The sequence below is a fragment of the Micrasema longulum genome, unplaced genomic scaffold, assembly GCF_059751315.1.
Source record: "Micrasema longulum isolate JH-2025_06_02 unplaced genomic scaffold, ASM5975131v1 h1tg002322l, whole genome shotgun sequence".
Lineage (NCBI taxonomy): Eukaryota > Metazoa > Arthropoda > Insecta > Trichoptera > Brachycentridae > Micrasema > Micrasema longulum.
In genome coordinates, this window is record NW_028279473.1 from 79,838 (window position 1) to 94,567 (window position 14,730).

At 33.7% G+C, this 14,730-nt stretch overlaps 2 protein-coding genes across 2 annotated transcripts; one reads left to right on the forward strand and one right to left on the reverse strand.

Moving 5' to 3' along the window:
• Positions 1-584: 584 nt before the first annotated feature.
• Positions 585-1,642, forward strand: LOC148272482 (uncharacterized). The gene has a single exon (XM_088239981.1). The coding sequence runs from the start codon at positions 698-700 to the stop codon at positions 1,538-1,540; it is 843 nt and encodes a 280-aa protein (XP_088096107.1). The 5' UTR covers positions 585-697; the 3' UTR covers positions 1,541-1,642.
• Positions 1,643-5,021: 3,379 nt separating this feature from the next.
• Positions 5,022-12,322, reverse strand: LOC148272483 (uncharacterized). The gene is made up of 3 exons (XM_088239984.1): positions 11,445-12,322; positions 6,977-7,212; positions 5,022-5,833 (listed from the first exon to the last, which is right to left on the reverse strand). The coding sequence occupies exons 1-3, from the start codon at positions 12,168-12,170 to the stop codon at positions 5,575-5,577; spliced, it is 1,221 nt and encodes a 406-aa protein (XP_088096110.1). The 5' UTR covers positions 12,171-12,322; the 3' UTR covers positions 5,022-5,574.
• Positions 12,323-14,730: the final 2,408 nt, after the last annotated feature.

Here is a 14,730-nt window from a genome sequence, read left to right on the forward strand (position 1 = left end):
ATCTCCTTTTCTTTTGAAACGGGGATTTTCTAAATAAATAATATGTCCATTACATTGTGCACTTTGTCTCTTACAGCATTTCAAATCTCCGTCAATGGCAAAGTATTAAAAAAAACATGCCTACTGATTATGAGGAAGCGTTATATTGTTATTTTGTTTGAGTAAATAATTTAAAACATTTGAATAAATGCCTTTAAATCTAATATCTCGTATGAAATTTTTTTTTTTTTTAAATGGTACGGTTTATATTATAAATTAGTATGCATAAATTGAATAGCTTAAGAATAAAAATAAAATATAAACAGAGATGATTGCCTTTATCATAATGACAAGAGCAAATTCAAATACAAAACAACCTTCCCACCACGAACCATTTTATAATGAACAGTTGAAAGAATATTTGAATTTTTTATTTAATTTAATAATATTTGAAATAGCATAAGGTATCGATTGGGTCATCCGCGTGTATTTTGTGTTCCTTGTGTATTCACAGTCCCCATGCATCCTATAGGTGCTTGGATAAAGCCTGATTTGTGTATTACTTCTATGACATAACCACCTTAAATCTTTTAAAAGCGTCAAAAGTGAATTGACGTTTAAAATTTCAAATCTTGAATTCAATTATTTTTATTTCTAACAAAGTTTTGGTTGGTAACGACCTCTGATTGTTCGATATTTTCATTTTTACTTTATTATCATGTCGGGTTATAAAAGTGGGGAATTTATGCCGCCTGTGTCTAAAAGAACCGTTTTAAGAATCCCCAAAAATCGTAACACAACCGTTTTAAGGGACGGCCCAGAAAATCGTGCAAAATCATCATTAAATGTAACGAAAAAGTTAAATCAGACTTCCGTGAGTCGTAAACAATTGGACACATCACTTCGTCCTAGTTCTACGAACTGTAACAGATCGGATGACGTCAAAGAATTTGAAGATTTAACGAAGAAATTATCATATAATGATTATATTGAAGCCCTTTTTCTGGAGACAGAGGTGGACGAAAAAGTTGCTAGGGAAAAGACCGAAATAGACGTGAAAATGTCAGAATTAGCTACCCGAATGGAGATGGATAAATTGGTCCTTCGTTCTTCGCAATCGAGACTGAAAGATATCTCTTTCGCGAGTGAGCAGCAGAGGATTATCGATGAGCGACAAATTGACACAGAGGAATTCGAAAAAGATCTCGGTAAAATGGATTCCGAAGATATACTGGACAACCTTACGCTGAATGAAGACTTGTACTGCGATCGTCTGCACTTGAAGGATGTCGACATTGGCTACAAGGAGGATTCCGCCTACGAGAAGTTACAAGTCGTCATCTCAACATTGTCCGAGAACCTGGACCGAATCAAATCTGAGCTAGAATTAGACGGAGACGAGATTGACCTGATGCACCGGATTTCTAAAGATTTCAAAGCGTGTCTGACTGCGGACAAAAACATAGACAAAAATTTGGAAGATTGTAGAAAAGTTTTACCCGGAGTGTCTTCGAATGTGTTAGAAGTGGTTTCAAGAGATCTCTCTCAGATCGACTTGTAGGTGGCTACACCGTTTTGTAATTATGTATTTTAAAACTTATTTTCTTATTATTGTATGTTTTGCTATGGATTTATTTATTTCTGTAATAAAATTTTGCCCATTTTCTCTAGTTTCATTGGATGGATTCCTGGATTGTGGATATGAGGAACAAAATAAATAGGCAAGTACCGAATCTTAATAAAATATTCTATTTATGTTGTAAGAATCCATACTAATGTTATAAATGTAGAAGTGTGTCTGTCTGTTTGTGAGTACTTCTTTCATGTCGCAACGGAGCAACTGATCTATGTGATTTTTTGGATAGAGATAGCAGGTCAGCTGACAAGTGACATGAGCTACTTTTTATCCCGAAAAAAACATCACTCCCACAGGAAAATTCTTAGATTAAAAATTAATTAATATTAAAACTACTTGTTATTGATTGATTTGGTGTTTATTTTGTAGAACTCCATATTTAAACCTAAAATATAAAAATCAAACGCTGATTTGAGTCTACTGAACACTTAATTTTATTTTTGCAAATATAAAAACAAAAATTTCGTGACAATTGTTTCGCCTTGTTAGGGCATTTTCAAACAAATGTTTGTATATTATATTTGTAAAAATAAAATAAAGTGTTCAGTAGACTCAAATCAGGGTTTAATTTTTCATATTTTAAGATTAAAACTACTTTAAATGATAGTTTTGTGACAGAATTCCGGTTTCCGAGAATCTAAGAGAACTATCGTACATTCACGGAGACCGGACCGCTGTGCACATGCAAACCACGAGCCCACTGCTGAATATCGCATGATTGGCCTATTTCACACCACGGCATGATAAACTACAATACGGGGATCGATATTTATTGTTTTACAATTATTCATTTATTTAATACCTGGCAAATGCAATAACCGGTACACCATGAAACCGACTAATCTCCGGTCGATTTTCTTTTGCAGGATTTTTACCTGAGAGTAATCGCTAAATTTAAATAATGATTTTGATAAAATTATCATTAAAATCTCTTTCATTACGTTTTACTTTATTATTTGAATCAGGTTGTAGTCCCGTGGCTAGTGTTGCGGACTCACGGATCAGAGGTCCGAGGTTTGAGCCCCACTCTACCCCAACTTGATCTCCATTTTCTAATAGTGATTTATTTACAACTCATTGAAAATGGTCACTGAATGAAATTCGTTTTTCATTTACAGTCCAGTACGCTTTATCGTTAACACCAATATTTATGTTAAAAAATTTATTTTTTGAAATAATATATTAACCAAGGCGTTTTTATGTATATTTTTATAAAAATCATCAACTATGGAGTTTCATATTAAGAAAAAAAAGAAAAATATAAATATTATAAAATTTCAATAGGTACAAACAAATCTAATAAATGTCAATCCACTATAATTTTACCGTGGTGTTTAGATTAAGATATGTGTAAAATAGGCTATTCTCCGTCGGATATCACGCGGCTGGTTTGTTTATTTGAAAATTCTTGTAATAATGAACAGAGTGAGTAATTAAAAAATTTCAAAACTTTAAAAAATCCTAGCGATGATAATACGATGCATTTTTTTTTTTTCGTCTTAGTTTGATAAGCTATTAATAAAAAAATAAATAAAAAAACACTAAACTTCTTCATTGTTTTTATTTCGGTGGTTCATTTTTTTCTATGATTTTTGTAATTTGCATTCTGTAGATAGTTATAAAGAATCATTAACCTAGTAATGTTTAGTGTTTATGAATGCATTATTTTTATGGGAGTTGCGTATTATTGACCTGGCTTGTAATATGTGCTATTCTGAACCACTCTCGTGGCACGAGAAAACAGTTTTTCTCGTGTATTTACATACAAAATACACGAGATAAAAGGAAACGAGAGCGTTTGGAATACTACCCCTGGCTACCTTTATTTGAGTAGTGTAGGGAAAAGGAGGAAATTTGAGCTATGGACCTTTAGAGGAACTTCATTTTCTTAGTGAAGAGAAAACCACAGAAAACTCATTCGAGAGAAGCCGAATATAAATGCATTGCATGTACTCTGTTTTTCCAAAATAAATTAAAATAAATTATGTATAATTGAAAGTATGTTTAAAAAGGCTACCAGTAAGTAGCCTTTGTTGGTGTGCCCATATCCAGTACACATTTAGTCTTTCTTTTAAAAAAGCTAAGCACAAAAGACATCATCATCATAATAAGCTCGACAGCTCTGGGGGCGCCTTGGCAATATCCAGGAGTCTCCTCCGCTCTTGCCTATCTGCGGCCCTTCCTCTCCAGTTCCTCACTTTCAACATTGTCGTATCCGCACTGATGCAGTCCATCCATCGTATTTTGGGCTTTCCTGGTCTTTGTCGTCCATGTGGAACAGAGAGAGTTGGGTGTTTTATAGGGTTGTCATCGTCCATTCTAATTATATGGCCACACCTTGATGGAGTTGATCACATTGGGCACTCCATAGATTTCATATAGCTTCCTATTGTAGCGACGATGCCAATGGTTGTTTCTCTCTCAGGACCACAGACAAATCTGATGATTCTTCTTTCGAACGCTGCAATGGTTCCCTCAATATTCTTTGTCATAATCCAGGTTTCGGATGTAGGTGAAAAACACAAGTATTGTTGCTATTAAATCAGGGCAGGCAGCTGTTAGCTGATATTTAGCTTTCTGGGCTGGTATTCTAAATCTTCTTTAACCACTAGAGTGGTTAATTTGGGGATTTATATTTTTTAAACGTGACGACACTTTGCTTCACCTAATGGCCACACTGATGATTAAACGTCAAATGATATATAAAACTGTTTGAAAAATGGAAAAAAACAAATACGGCTTGGACAATTCAACAATTTAAGTGTTTTGGGTAATGCTTAAGGTCGCAATAATGGTCTAAATGAAAATTAGCATTTTTAGTTTCACATGTTCGTATTTGTTTGACGTTTAACCATCAGTGTGGCCATAAATGAAGCAAAGTTTTGGTGCATGCAAAAAATAAAAACCAGAAAATTAACCACTCTCTAGGGGATAGAGAAAATTCAGAATACCACCACAGGTATGCTTATTTTACTTCCTATATATGTTCAATTAGTTTTTTTATGTATTAGCAGGTAGTGCCATGACTAGTTATTGAGGCAGACCACTCCACGCATCCACAGATCGGCCATTGATGAAATGTTGAGCTGGATTGAGGTTATAGCTTCCCTTATTTCGTTAAATGTCTTCCCGGTTGCGTGTTCCAGCTAAATGTGAAAATTTCACCAAGTTTGCAGTCACAATACCCATACAGTATTTTAAAAGTCTCAATAAGACTATATAAGATAATTATGTAAATAGACTAAATCTCCAAAGCCTATATGGAAGTCTACACAAAGAATTAATTATCTAGGTAAAACATATTTGCACTTTCTTTAAGAACATTTAGAAAACTGTTCTAGTCTGAAACAACTCTGTTGGATAGGAAATTTATCTTGGACAAGATGTGAAATTAGGGACAATAGAGTTTCCAACAATGATCTATCAAATAGTAAGTTGAGTTGATACATATATTGCAGGGGGTAATATCAAAGGTGTCATTCATAAACTGCAAAAGAAGTTATATATTGTAACATGGTGCTGAGCCAGTATTTACTGAGTACACGGAGCTTGGATTTTTTTACACGCAATTTCAACCATATGTTTGATACTTTTTCAATGTGTTTTGTTGTCAGCGAAAACACGAATCAGGTAAATAGATATTTACATAGTTTTATAAATGTAATCTGATGCCGACCCCCAGCGCATCGGTTCTAAGTTAGCCGCTCGTTTGGATTTTATTAATTAGGTTCTTATTTTGAAAATGATGCTTTTAAACGGTTGAAGAGTTTTTGCTCAATTGTTGATAAAATATTTGTTTGGTATGTCCGAGAAGTACCTCGCTATAAAAGTGAATAAATGTATGGAGAAAACCATAATCTAAAATGTCAACAAATGTTTCCTCATTAAATCCGAGATCTCACTATTTTCGTGATCGTTATAACCAAGTTCAATTGAATTCACAATGGGTATGTGAAGAATTATTTTTCGTTTCTGTTTTCGCTGTCAATTGCTTTAACATCCTTGCCATTTATCAGTCCATGTTCCTTCCGCATGTGTTTATTGAACACATCAGTGCGTTTAAATCCCTTGAAGCACAAGGTGCAAGTGTGCTTGTAAGCGGCGGTGTGCGTCCCTTCGTGACGAGATAGTTCGCTCTTGGCTGCGAATGCAAGGGAACAACCGTCAAAGGAACACGGGTATGGCCGCACTTTAGCGTGCTTCCTAATGTTGTGCAATCTGAAAAATATAAAACAAATTATTTTAAAAATAAAAACTTTATTATTATTTTATGTTTGCTCAAATGCTACCTCCACAGTACACTTGCAAGAACCATAAGATTGATATCAAAAGAGAAGTCAGAGTGACACCATTTCTCCCAAACTTTTCACCGCCGCGCTTAGATCTCTTCAGAAGACTGGATTGGGAAACCAAAGGGATTGATATAATTAATAGAATTCCTGACAAACTTTAGATTTGCAGATGACATTTTCCTCTTTGCTAACAATGAAGAAGAACTATAATCCATGCTCAGTGATGTAAATAATCTTTCGCGTTCAGTAGGATTAAAAATTAATTATTCAAAAACAAAGATTATGTGTACCTCAGAGCAATTACGACCAGCAACGGTAGAAAGAAGGATTATTGAAATAGTGGATTCATGTCATACCTCGGCCATACGGTAAAACTTGCCAGGGACAACCAAATTTGTATTTGGCATGTTAATTTATTTTTTTAATACAATGCTTGACATATAAATTAACATAATTATATAAAATCAGCTTAAAACTAAAATAAACCGAATTATTAGCGACATTCTTACAAGGTTACGTCATTTTGCAAAAATGTTAGAGATGAGACAAATTGATCAACGTAAATCGATTGAATAAAAAATATTTAAATCTGTTGCAACAGAGGGAAAACATCTTTGAGAAGGGAATATGGTGGAAAACAATTTTCCTTTTTTTTTCAGGCATTTACAGGTCATAAGCCCTATAAATGCCTAGACTTCCATATTCCCTTCTCAAAAATGTTTTCCCTCTCTGTTGAAATAAATTTAAATATAAACTCCCTAGGGAGGAAATCCAGCCAGTCTGCAAGCATTTGGACATACTCAAACATTGTTGAATTAACTACCCGGTAAAAGAAGAAGTATAAAAATTGGAAAATTGTTTTCAGGCGTTGCCTAGTAGGTGATTTGGTTCAGCCGGATGAATCTCACCCACGTGATAAAGGTTTCAGCTCTTTTACTTCACATAAGTCAACAGATGGAAGAGTTGAGAAAATGTGGGTGTTCAAACATGGGCAGATGGTGAATGTTACACAGTGTGTAAAGTGAAATAAATTTAAGTGCAATTTGTATTTTGAATCATTCCATTTCACCTTAAGGCGCCAGGGGTAACAAACGCCATCCCACAAAGATGGCAGCAGAATTCCTTGAGTTGAAGGTGGCTGCGTAGGTGCATCAGCATATTGTGTTTGTTGAGGAATCCCCTTCCGCAGTATTGGCAACAAAATGGTTTACTCGAAGAGTGGGTTTTCATATGAGTTTGCAGGGTTGCCAGTAGCTTAAAGGACCGCCCACATACGGGGCATTTTTCCGAGTACTCCAGATGAACCTGATAAATAAAAACTATAGATGAAGGCAAAATTATACGCTTAAATAGGTAGTTATGCAGAAAGCAGCCAGTCCACAATATGGAAAAAATGAGATGTTTTTTTATTTTTATTTAACTTTTGTACATAATGTTATTTGTACATTGGCGGGCTTATTGCCAAATGGCAATTTCTTCCAACCAACCGATAAAATAAAAGTTTAATTTTTATAATTCAAGTTACAGAACATATTCAATAGAAAAAAAAGATTAAAAAGCTAAAAGTATATAGAAATAGAAATAAACGTATTTGTTTATAAATTACCTTAAATCAAAACTATTACTCAATGGGAAAAAGGAAAAAAAGAGGAAAAAGGAAAGGAGGAGAGATTAAGGAAGAGAAAGGAGATGTTTTTTCAGACGTGATTTAAACAGAGATAATGTAGTAACATCTTTGATGGTGGGTGGGAGATGATTCCACAGTCGAGCCGCATGGACACTATATGAGTTAGAGAAGAAAGAGGAATTGTGGATGTTGGTGTTATCGAGTGCAGTAAGATCAATTCTATGTTCTGCTAAAATCAGCCAGACCGCTTTCATACAAAAAACTGTAAAAATCCGATCACAAAAACGGAATTTCTCAATTTGCAGAAAACACTCGCAGGACTAGAAAAATCTTAAGGTACTTTAAAATTTATTTACACCATTCAAATACATAATAAGATTCTTGTTTGTAATACCAAAAAAACTAATGTATTCATTGTTAATCATTTGTCAAAGTCGAAAACATTCCAACTGTTGTGTAGATTTGATAATTCACTCTTCTCACAAAGGTGCTATTATCTCAGTTTCACTTTTCTATGGCTGGCTGCTTTCTGCATAACTAAGTTCAATTATATGCGTTGAAAGTCTTTCCATTATTTTTTCTTTTATTTAAAATACATTTATTTAATTCATTTTTATCTTAATAAAACTCATATTAATTGATGTAAAAGTAAACTTATGTATGGAAAAAATAATACACTTAACACTCCGGAACATTTATTTATTTGACAATTATAGTCTGCATTTCTTTACGGGTTGACCCATCATGTAATGCAGACTGTATATATAAGTTAGAAGTTAATGAATAGAAAGCAGATAGTTGCTTAAGTGCCGATATGTACAGAAAAATACATCCATATCATCCCCAGAAGCCGTATTCAGCAAGCGAATTTCCCTATTAATGGGTAAATTCCAACTTGCATTTGTACGGCTTCTGGGTGCGTAAAACAGTGCATGGAATCTCACTCTAGTATAATTATTGAGAACATACATGCCTTATTGGACTAAGCCTATGGGCCAGTGTTAAAATATTAAAATATTTAAACATATATCGACACCTCCTACATATAATATCGTAACCCACAAAATGCGATTTTACAGGTGAAGAATTTAAGATATTTTTTTCCGGTTACATCTATGTGTGCATATGTATTTTTGTATCTCTTTTCATATTAGCTTACAAAAAACTTTAAATGTTTTGCGGTTTTTTGTAAAAATGCACATATGATATTAAGGTTCGTAAAAGATGTTAAGTACATTTTGCATGTGAATTATTAAAAAAAAAAATTGTATGTGTAATATACGACAATTATTTAATACTCACAAACGATGTTACATAATTGTAAGAAGCACTAACGATGATATAAGTTGTTATTCTGTAAATTATAACAAATATAAAATCATCTGGTTTGTTTTTTCAAGCATTTTGCTGTCTATTAAAATAATATATGCTTTAGTTATTATACGACGAATCTGTTGGTGTTTCAATAGTAAGTAGTGTAGATTCAATTTCTAAGGCTCAATCACATTTTTGTGCTCTAGTTAGCTTAATTCTTTTATTTTTCGGCGGGATTCATTTTGGAAAAAATGTTTTAAAAAAAATAAAACACGGGGTGGATGTCCGCCTAGTCCAGAGAACACAACCGCAACGGATACTTACGCCGCTTCCGGTCATCTCTTTCATCCCGTGAAAATTATCACAAGGGTTCATAAAAAATATGAGATGCAATATGCGTCCCAAAAAAAACAACTAATTGCAAAATAACTTCTATGTTAGAACTAAAGATATAGTAATATACAGATAAAATGTGTACACTAAAAACTCAAAATTTCAATTTGTGGGTTGTGTAACAACATTATGCATAGGAGGTAATTACTTACGGTAAAAATTAGTACCATTACATGCAAACCATAATGGATGACTTTGTGGATTGTACTACAAATTGAGAATGAATAACATAATTATTTGTATAATTAGAAGCAAGAAACATTATAATATGTGGTGTGTTAGTGGTTTACAACATAAAATGTCAAACATAAGAAAAATTTCACCAATTCATCTAACACATTATGTACACAAACTTCTATACAGTGAAATATTAAAGAAGTAATCTTAAACACTTTCCAGTCTTCGACTTTTGATCATATCTAATATCATCATCATTACAATAATAATCTTAACAAAGTCTTATCATATTATATATGCAAGTTTTCATAAAGCGATATACTAAAGAAGAGTCGTGGCGATATAAAAGTAGAATGATACTTAATCCTATACACAAAATTAACAGAATTATTGCTGTATGTAGAATGTTTGTGGTTTACTGTATTTAAAACACTAGAAAGATAAAATGATACCCCTCAAACCCATCACAATATATACGCAAGACCGTAAAATATTATATTAACTGTTATAAGTAGAGTTTTGTGGTTCATGCCACACTTAATTATATTGGTAATGTTGAAGTCTAGGCATTTACAGAGCATATTATCTGTCATCGGCTGGGTTAAGTGGCCATTGTGTTACACTCACCATTTTGCCTACAGATAGGTAGTCGACTTCCAACGTATGCTTGATGTGAATACTACATTCCCAGGCGTATTGGTTCACTATAGAGAATAAACTCATGAAGAAAACTAGCGACATCTATTGTTAAAAAGGTGTCATTTTTTTCATATAGAGAATCTATTGTTTTATTGTCGTCCTGTACGGGGTCAAAATAAGGGCCACCATTTTTAACCACCTTGAATTAATGTTTACCAGTCTGAAGATGCCCGTTAGAGGGTGAAAGTGCTAATTGGTCAAATAAATGGAACCTTACCGAGTATTATAATTTATAAATTGTATGAAAATATAAGTTATTACCATAGAATTAAGAATAGTTAGAAGGAGCGTAGAATCATATTTGAATACATCAGTCTGTCCAATAATTCCCCCAGAGTAGATAAGTAAAGGGTCATTTAATAAGAGCAATTGAATTAATAAACTTTAAACTTAAAATATAAAACAAATTTTATTTTATCAACAATATTTTGAGTTTGTCCAAATTTTTCTAGACAGGGACTGGATTCGACTTCCTGGGGAGCTGTTTACATTAACATATTACAACAGAGATGAAGAAAACTTAAGAGAAGGTAATATAGAAGTCTAGGCATCTACAGGGCTTATGACTTGTCAATGGCTGGTTTGTGAATGTTATACAGTGTGTAAAGTGGCCACTTAAACCAGCCATTGACAGGTCATAAGCCCTGTAGATGCCTAGACTTCTATATTACCTTCTCTTAAATGTTCTTCATCTCTGTTGTAATATGTTAATTTTATTTTACATAAAACGGATATGTTATGTCATATTAAATAATATTTGATGTTTTAAAGATAATGTCGGTCAAATGTCCACGATAGAGTTGTTTAATCCGAGATCCAATTTTCATTAGTTCTCTCATTAGATGAGCAAAGTAGGGTAAACAAATTTACTACCCTGGCAACACTAACGAAATATTCATTTTGTTTCTTCGACAATTTGACAGATGGAACAATAATTTAATTTTTAAGTAATGCATTTGCTACTTAAACATTCGTTTGTTAATTTAATTACACATGAAATGTGATACCATCCTGTTTCTTTAAGATCCTAGCAGTATTTCTACACTTTAAAAGGACACAACACGGCATAGTTGAATTCAAATCAGGGGTTGCGTACTGAACGACGTCTACAAAGAAAATAATGGGTCAAAACGTAAACCTACTTTGTAAATCTACTAAATGAGTAGTTTAGTCGCCTTCTGTTTGATGTGCATATGCGGTTTCTGGACTATTCTTAATTCTATGGTTATTACCTAATTGTAATGGAATTCCATCATGAATTTTCAGTAAATAACATAAATCGAATAGTTACATGTCTATTTAATTATATTTGATTGGTAAATCTTACATTTTTGTAGTGGCGTGTGCATAGTTTTTTACTAGAGAACTTTTTATTACAAGATGGACAGTTCATAGGTCCAGAATGGCTTTTCAAATGGTTAATAATTGCCGCTTTAGTGGACACCATTTTCCCACACGATTTACACTGATGCACACCGTGTTGTGAAATATAACTGTCTTTTAATAATTCACTTTCATCAATATCCGATTTGAAAAATTCTTTTGCTTCACAATGTCCTTCACTATCATTATTTTTTCGAAAATTTTCTTTTTTTTTTTTGGAACATTTTGAGGACTTTTCAAAAGTTTTCTTTTTTATTTTGACCAACTTCTCCAAGGAATCTTCTTCGTTGCTAAAATTATCCAAAGAAACACAGTCTTCTTCGATTGTATCACATACATTATCTAATTTCACTATTTTAATGAATTGAAATTTGTTGTTCAATTTATCATTTGATTCTACACATCTTTTTCTGAATTCCACAGATGTATCCAATTGTTCTACACAGTTTTTACAAATGCTTGTAGGAAAGTCGTCGTTTTGGTTAAGATCTAGACTAAAACAATGGTTTATTTCGTCAAAAAGAGACACAGAGTCCTTTATTCCTTCCAGTAATGATGTAAGAATTTCTGAAGTTTTTAAACAAATTCGGCAAGTTGATGGATAAATTATAAAATGCTTTTCATTGCTAGATTCTTCGAAATGTAAAACTTTGCTGCCGGAGGGTGTCATTTTATCAAAATATAATCGTGTTGTTTATAAAACAAATATAAATGCAATGCAAAATATAAAAACCACATAAAAAACATTACAAAAATAATGTAACTTTCTGACAGATGACAGATACAAACGATACAAATAGTCCTAGTATTGCCAGGGATTATAAATTAATCTAATAAAAAAAACGCCAAGAACCCTAATCCTAAATCCTTCGTACGATTGATTACCCGGCGAGGAGATTGTCTATGACTTACATTGGTGGCGGTTGATTTTGTCACGTAGAAAATTATAATTGTTTTTCCTATATTTTTAATTGAAAATAACATACTAGTTTGTTGATTAACAGTGGGTTAATGTGATATTTTTTTACAATTAAGTGTCTCTAGTAGAATTAGTTTGTTTTATTCCAATTGTCCCGAAACTTCAAACCAGGTAACAAAACTTTTTTTTCGCATTTGTAATTAAACTTTATTTTTATTCATTTTTATTGTAATACTTAAAAACATGGATGGTAAAGAGAAACCAGAAGGATGGATCTCAATCTGATTCATCGTGCGGCATTATTGATTCAGTTCCAACGAACCATAAACCTCTCGACCTTCGGCTCCTGCAACCCCATAAGGTACCTCATAGGTTACAAACGCATTACCACCTACCACCACACCTACCAAAGTTTAATCCTGCATGTATGTATAATGGAATGGATCACGCACCATTCATTGTACATGCAACCAAAATACAAGCAGACGGCGTTTATTTTAAATATGGGTGTTGCTTTATTATTTACCTTGCTTATAATATACAAGGTTTATATTTCAAAAGTGGATTTTTCTGCAATAAAATGTCTTTAAATGTAGCTAAACTATTGGGATCAGGAGGGCTATACTAATGTGGGCCAATAAGGAACTTCTCAGCATTTGCTCATGTGGAGAGGAAACCACTTAAAACTCTTCAAGAGAAGCCGGCCTGTTGGCAGTAGTCAACAGGCCTTCCGTTCCACTAGAGGAGTGTTCGGAACTTTGTTCCCTACTTTGGTTTATTTTACCGATTGCTTGCACTATTTTGACCATGTATGATACTACCTCTCGTGTGAGTTCTTTATTACCTATCGCCGATGGGATGTCGCATAGATCTTCACCCAAGCTTCTGCATCGTGCCTCCAGCTGTTGAAGTAGACGGCGTTACCCCAACCAACGAGTACGATATTGATTTCAGTCGATTTCTTCATAGAAACAACATTTGGACTAGTAAGAAGTCAGTCTGGAAAAGCTACGGGTAACATCCATATTCCCTGAGATACAGATGACGCAGAATTTTTTTCTGCGCCCTCTATCATTAAGAAATATGTTGTTTTATTTGGCGACCAAATGATGGAATTAAATTCCAAGTGACTTCTTACCAAGGAATTATACAATGTTTTCAGAACCTGAATATTTGAAACAATCTTGGCAATTTTTAGAACAAATCCAAGCACTGCATAAGTTACCGCAAGTTACCAAGTTACTGCATAATGATATTATATGTAGATCAAATTATAACTTAGGGTCAAACTGCACCCCGAGATTCTTGGACGTCGACGCTCGTTTGAGCTTTACTCCATTCATGATTTGACGGAAATAAATTGTTTTGGACGCTCTTGTGCACGACATGACAAAACATTTAGAGACATTGAAGAAGAGTTTGTTTCATTTACTCCATTGTATAATATTTTGAATGTCAAACAGTCTTCATTGAAGTTTCAAACAGCCTTAAGGAGTTTGTATTTCACAGAAATTTTTAAAGTCGTCAGCAAATAATAAAAAATTGGAAATTTTTACTTCATTGCTAATGTCATTCACAAATATTGTGAACAACATTGGTTCTGAATTATTAAACCCCCGGGGCACTCCCGAGGAGGTGTGCAAAACTGCAAATTGATAGAGCCAATATGACACATATTGCTTTCGATCAATAAGATATATAGCTTGAGAAAAATCTCAGAAGAATGTCAAACGCTTTTAAGAAGTCGTTGTTCGAGCAGTTTACCTGAGCACCTTTGTCAAGTGATTTTGTGACAAAATTCGTAATACCATCAAATTTGTGATGGTTGAGCGCCCTGACCGAAATCCATGCTGTTCATTTGCTATGAATGGCTCTATTTTGGGATTGATAAAATGGTGACTCAAATACCTTCGCAGGTGTAGATAAAATTGCCACTGGTCTATGTATATCGTAATCGCTCGGGATAATTTATCTTCAACTATGACGTCATAATAAAGCTATGTCACTTTAGTGCGCAGATATGTGCACCGTGACGTACGCTTCCCTTGTTACGTATCGATGTACCTACCCAAAACTTGAAGGGGAGGGGGGGGTTGATAGTGTATCTTCGTAATCGCTCGAGAGAGTGTATCTTCAACTAAACTGTCATGGTGGAGGTATGACGTCCTTAGCTTCCCATCACAACCGCGGCCATGCATTTGGCAATAACTATTCTGACGTTGCTGATAAATTTTATATGACTAAATTAACTAAACTTTCATGAACACATTGACTACATCATTCAAATCTCTTAAATTATTTAGATTTGTTA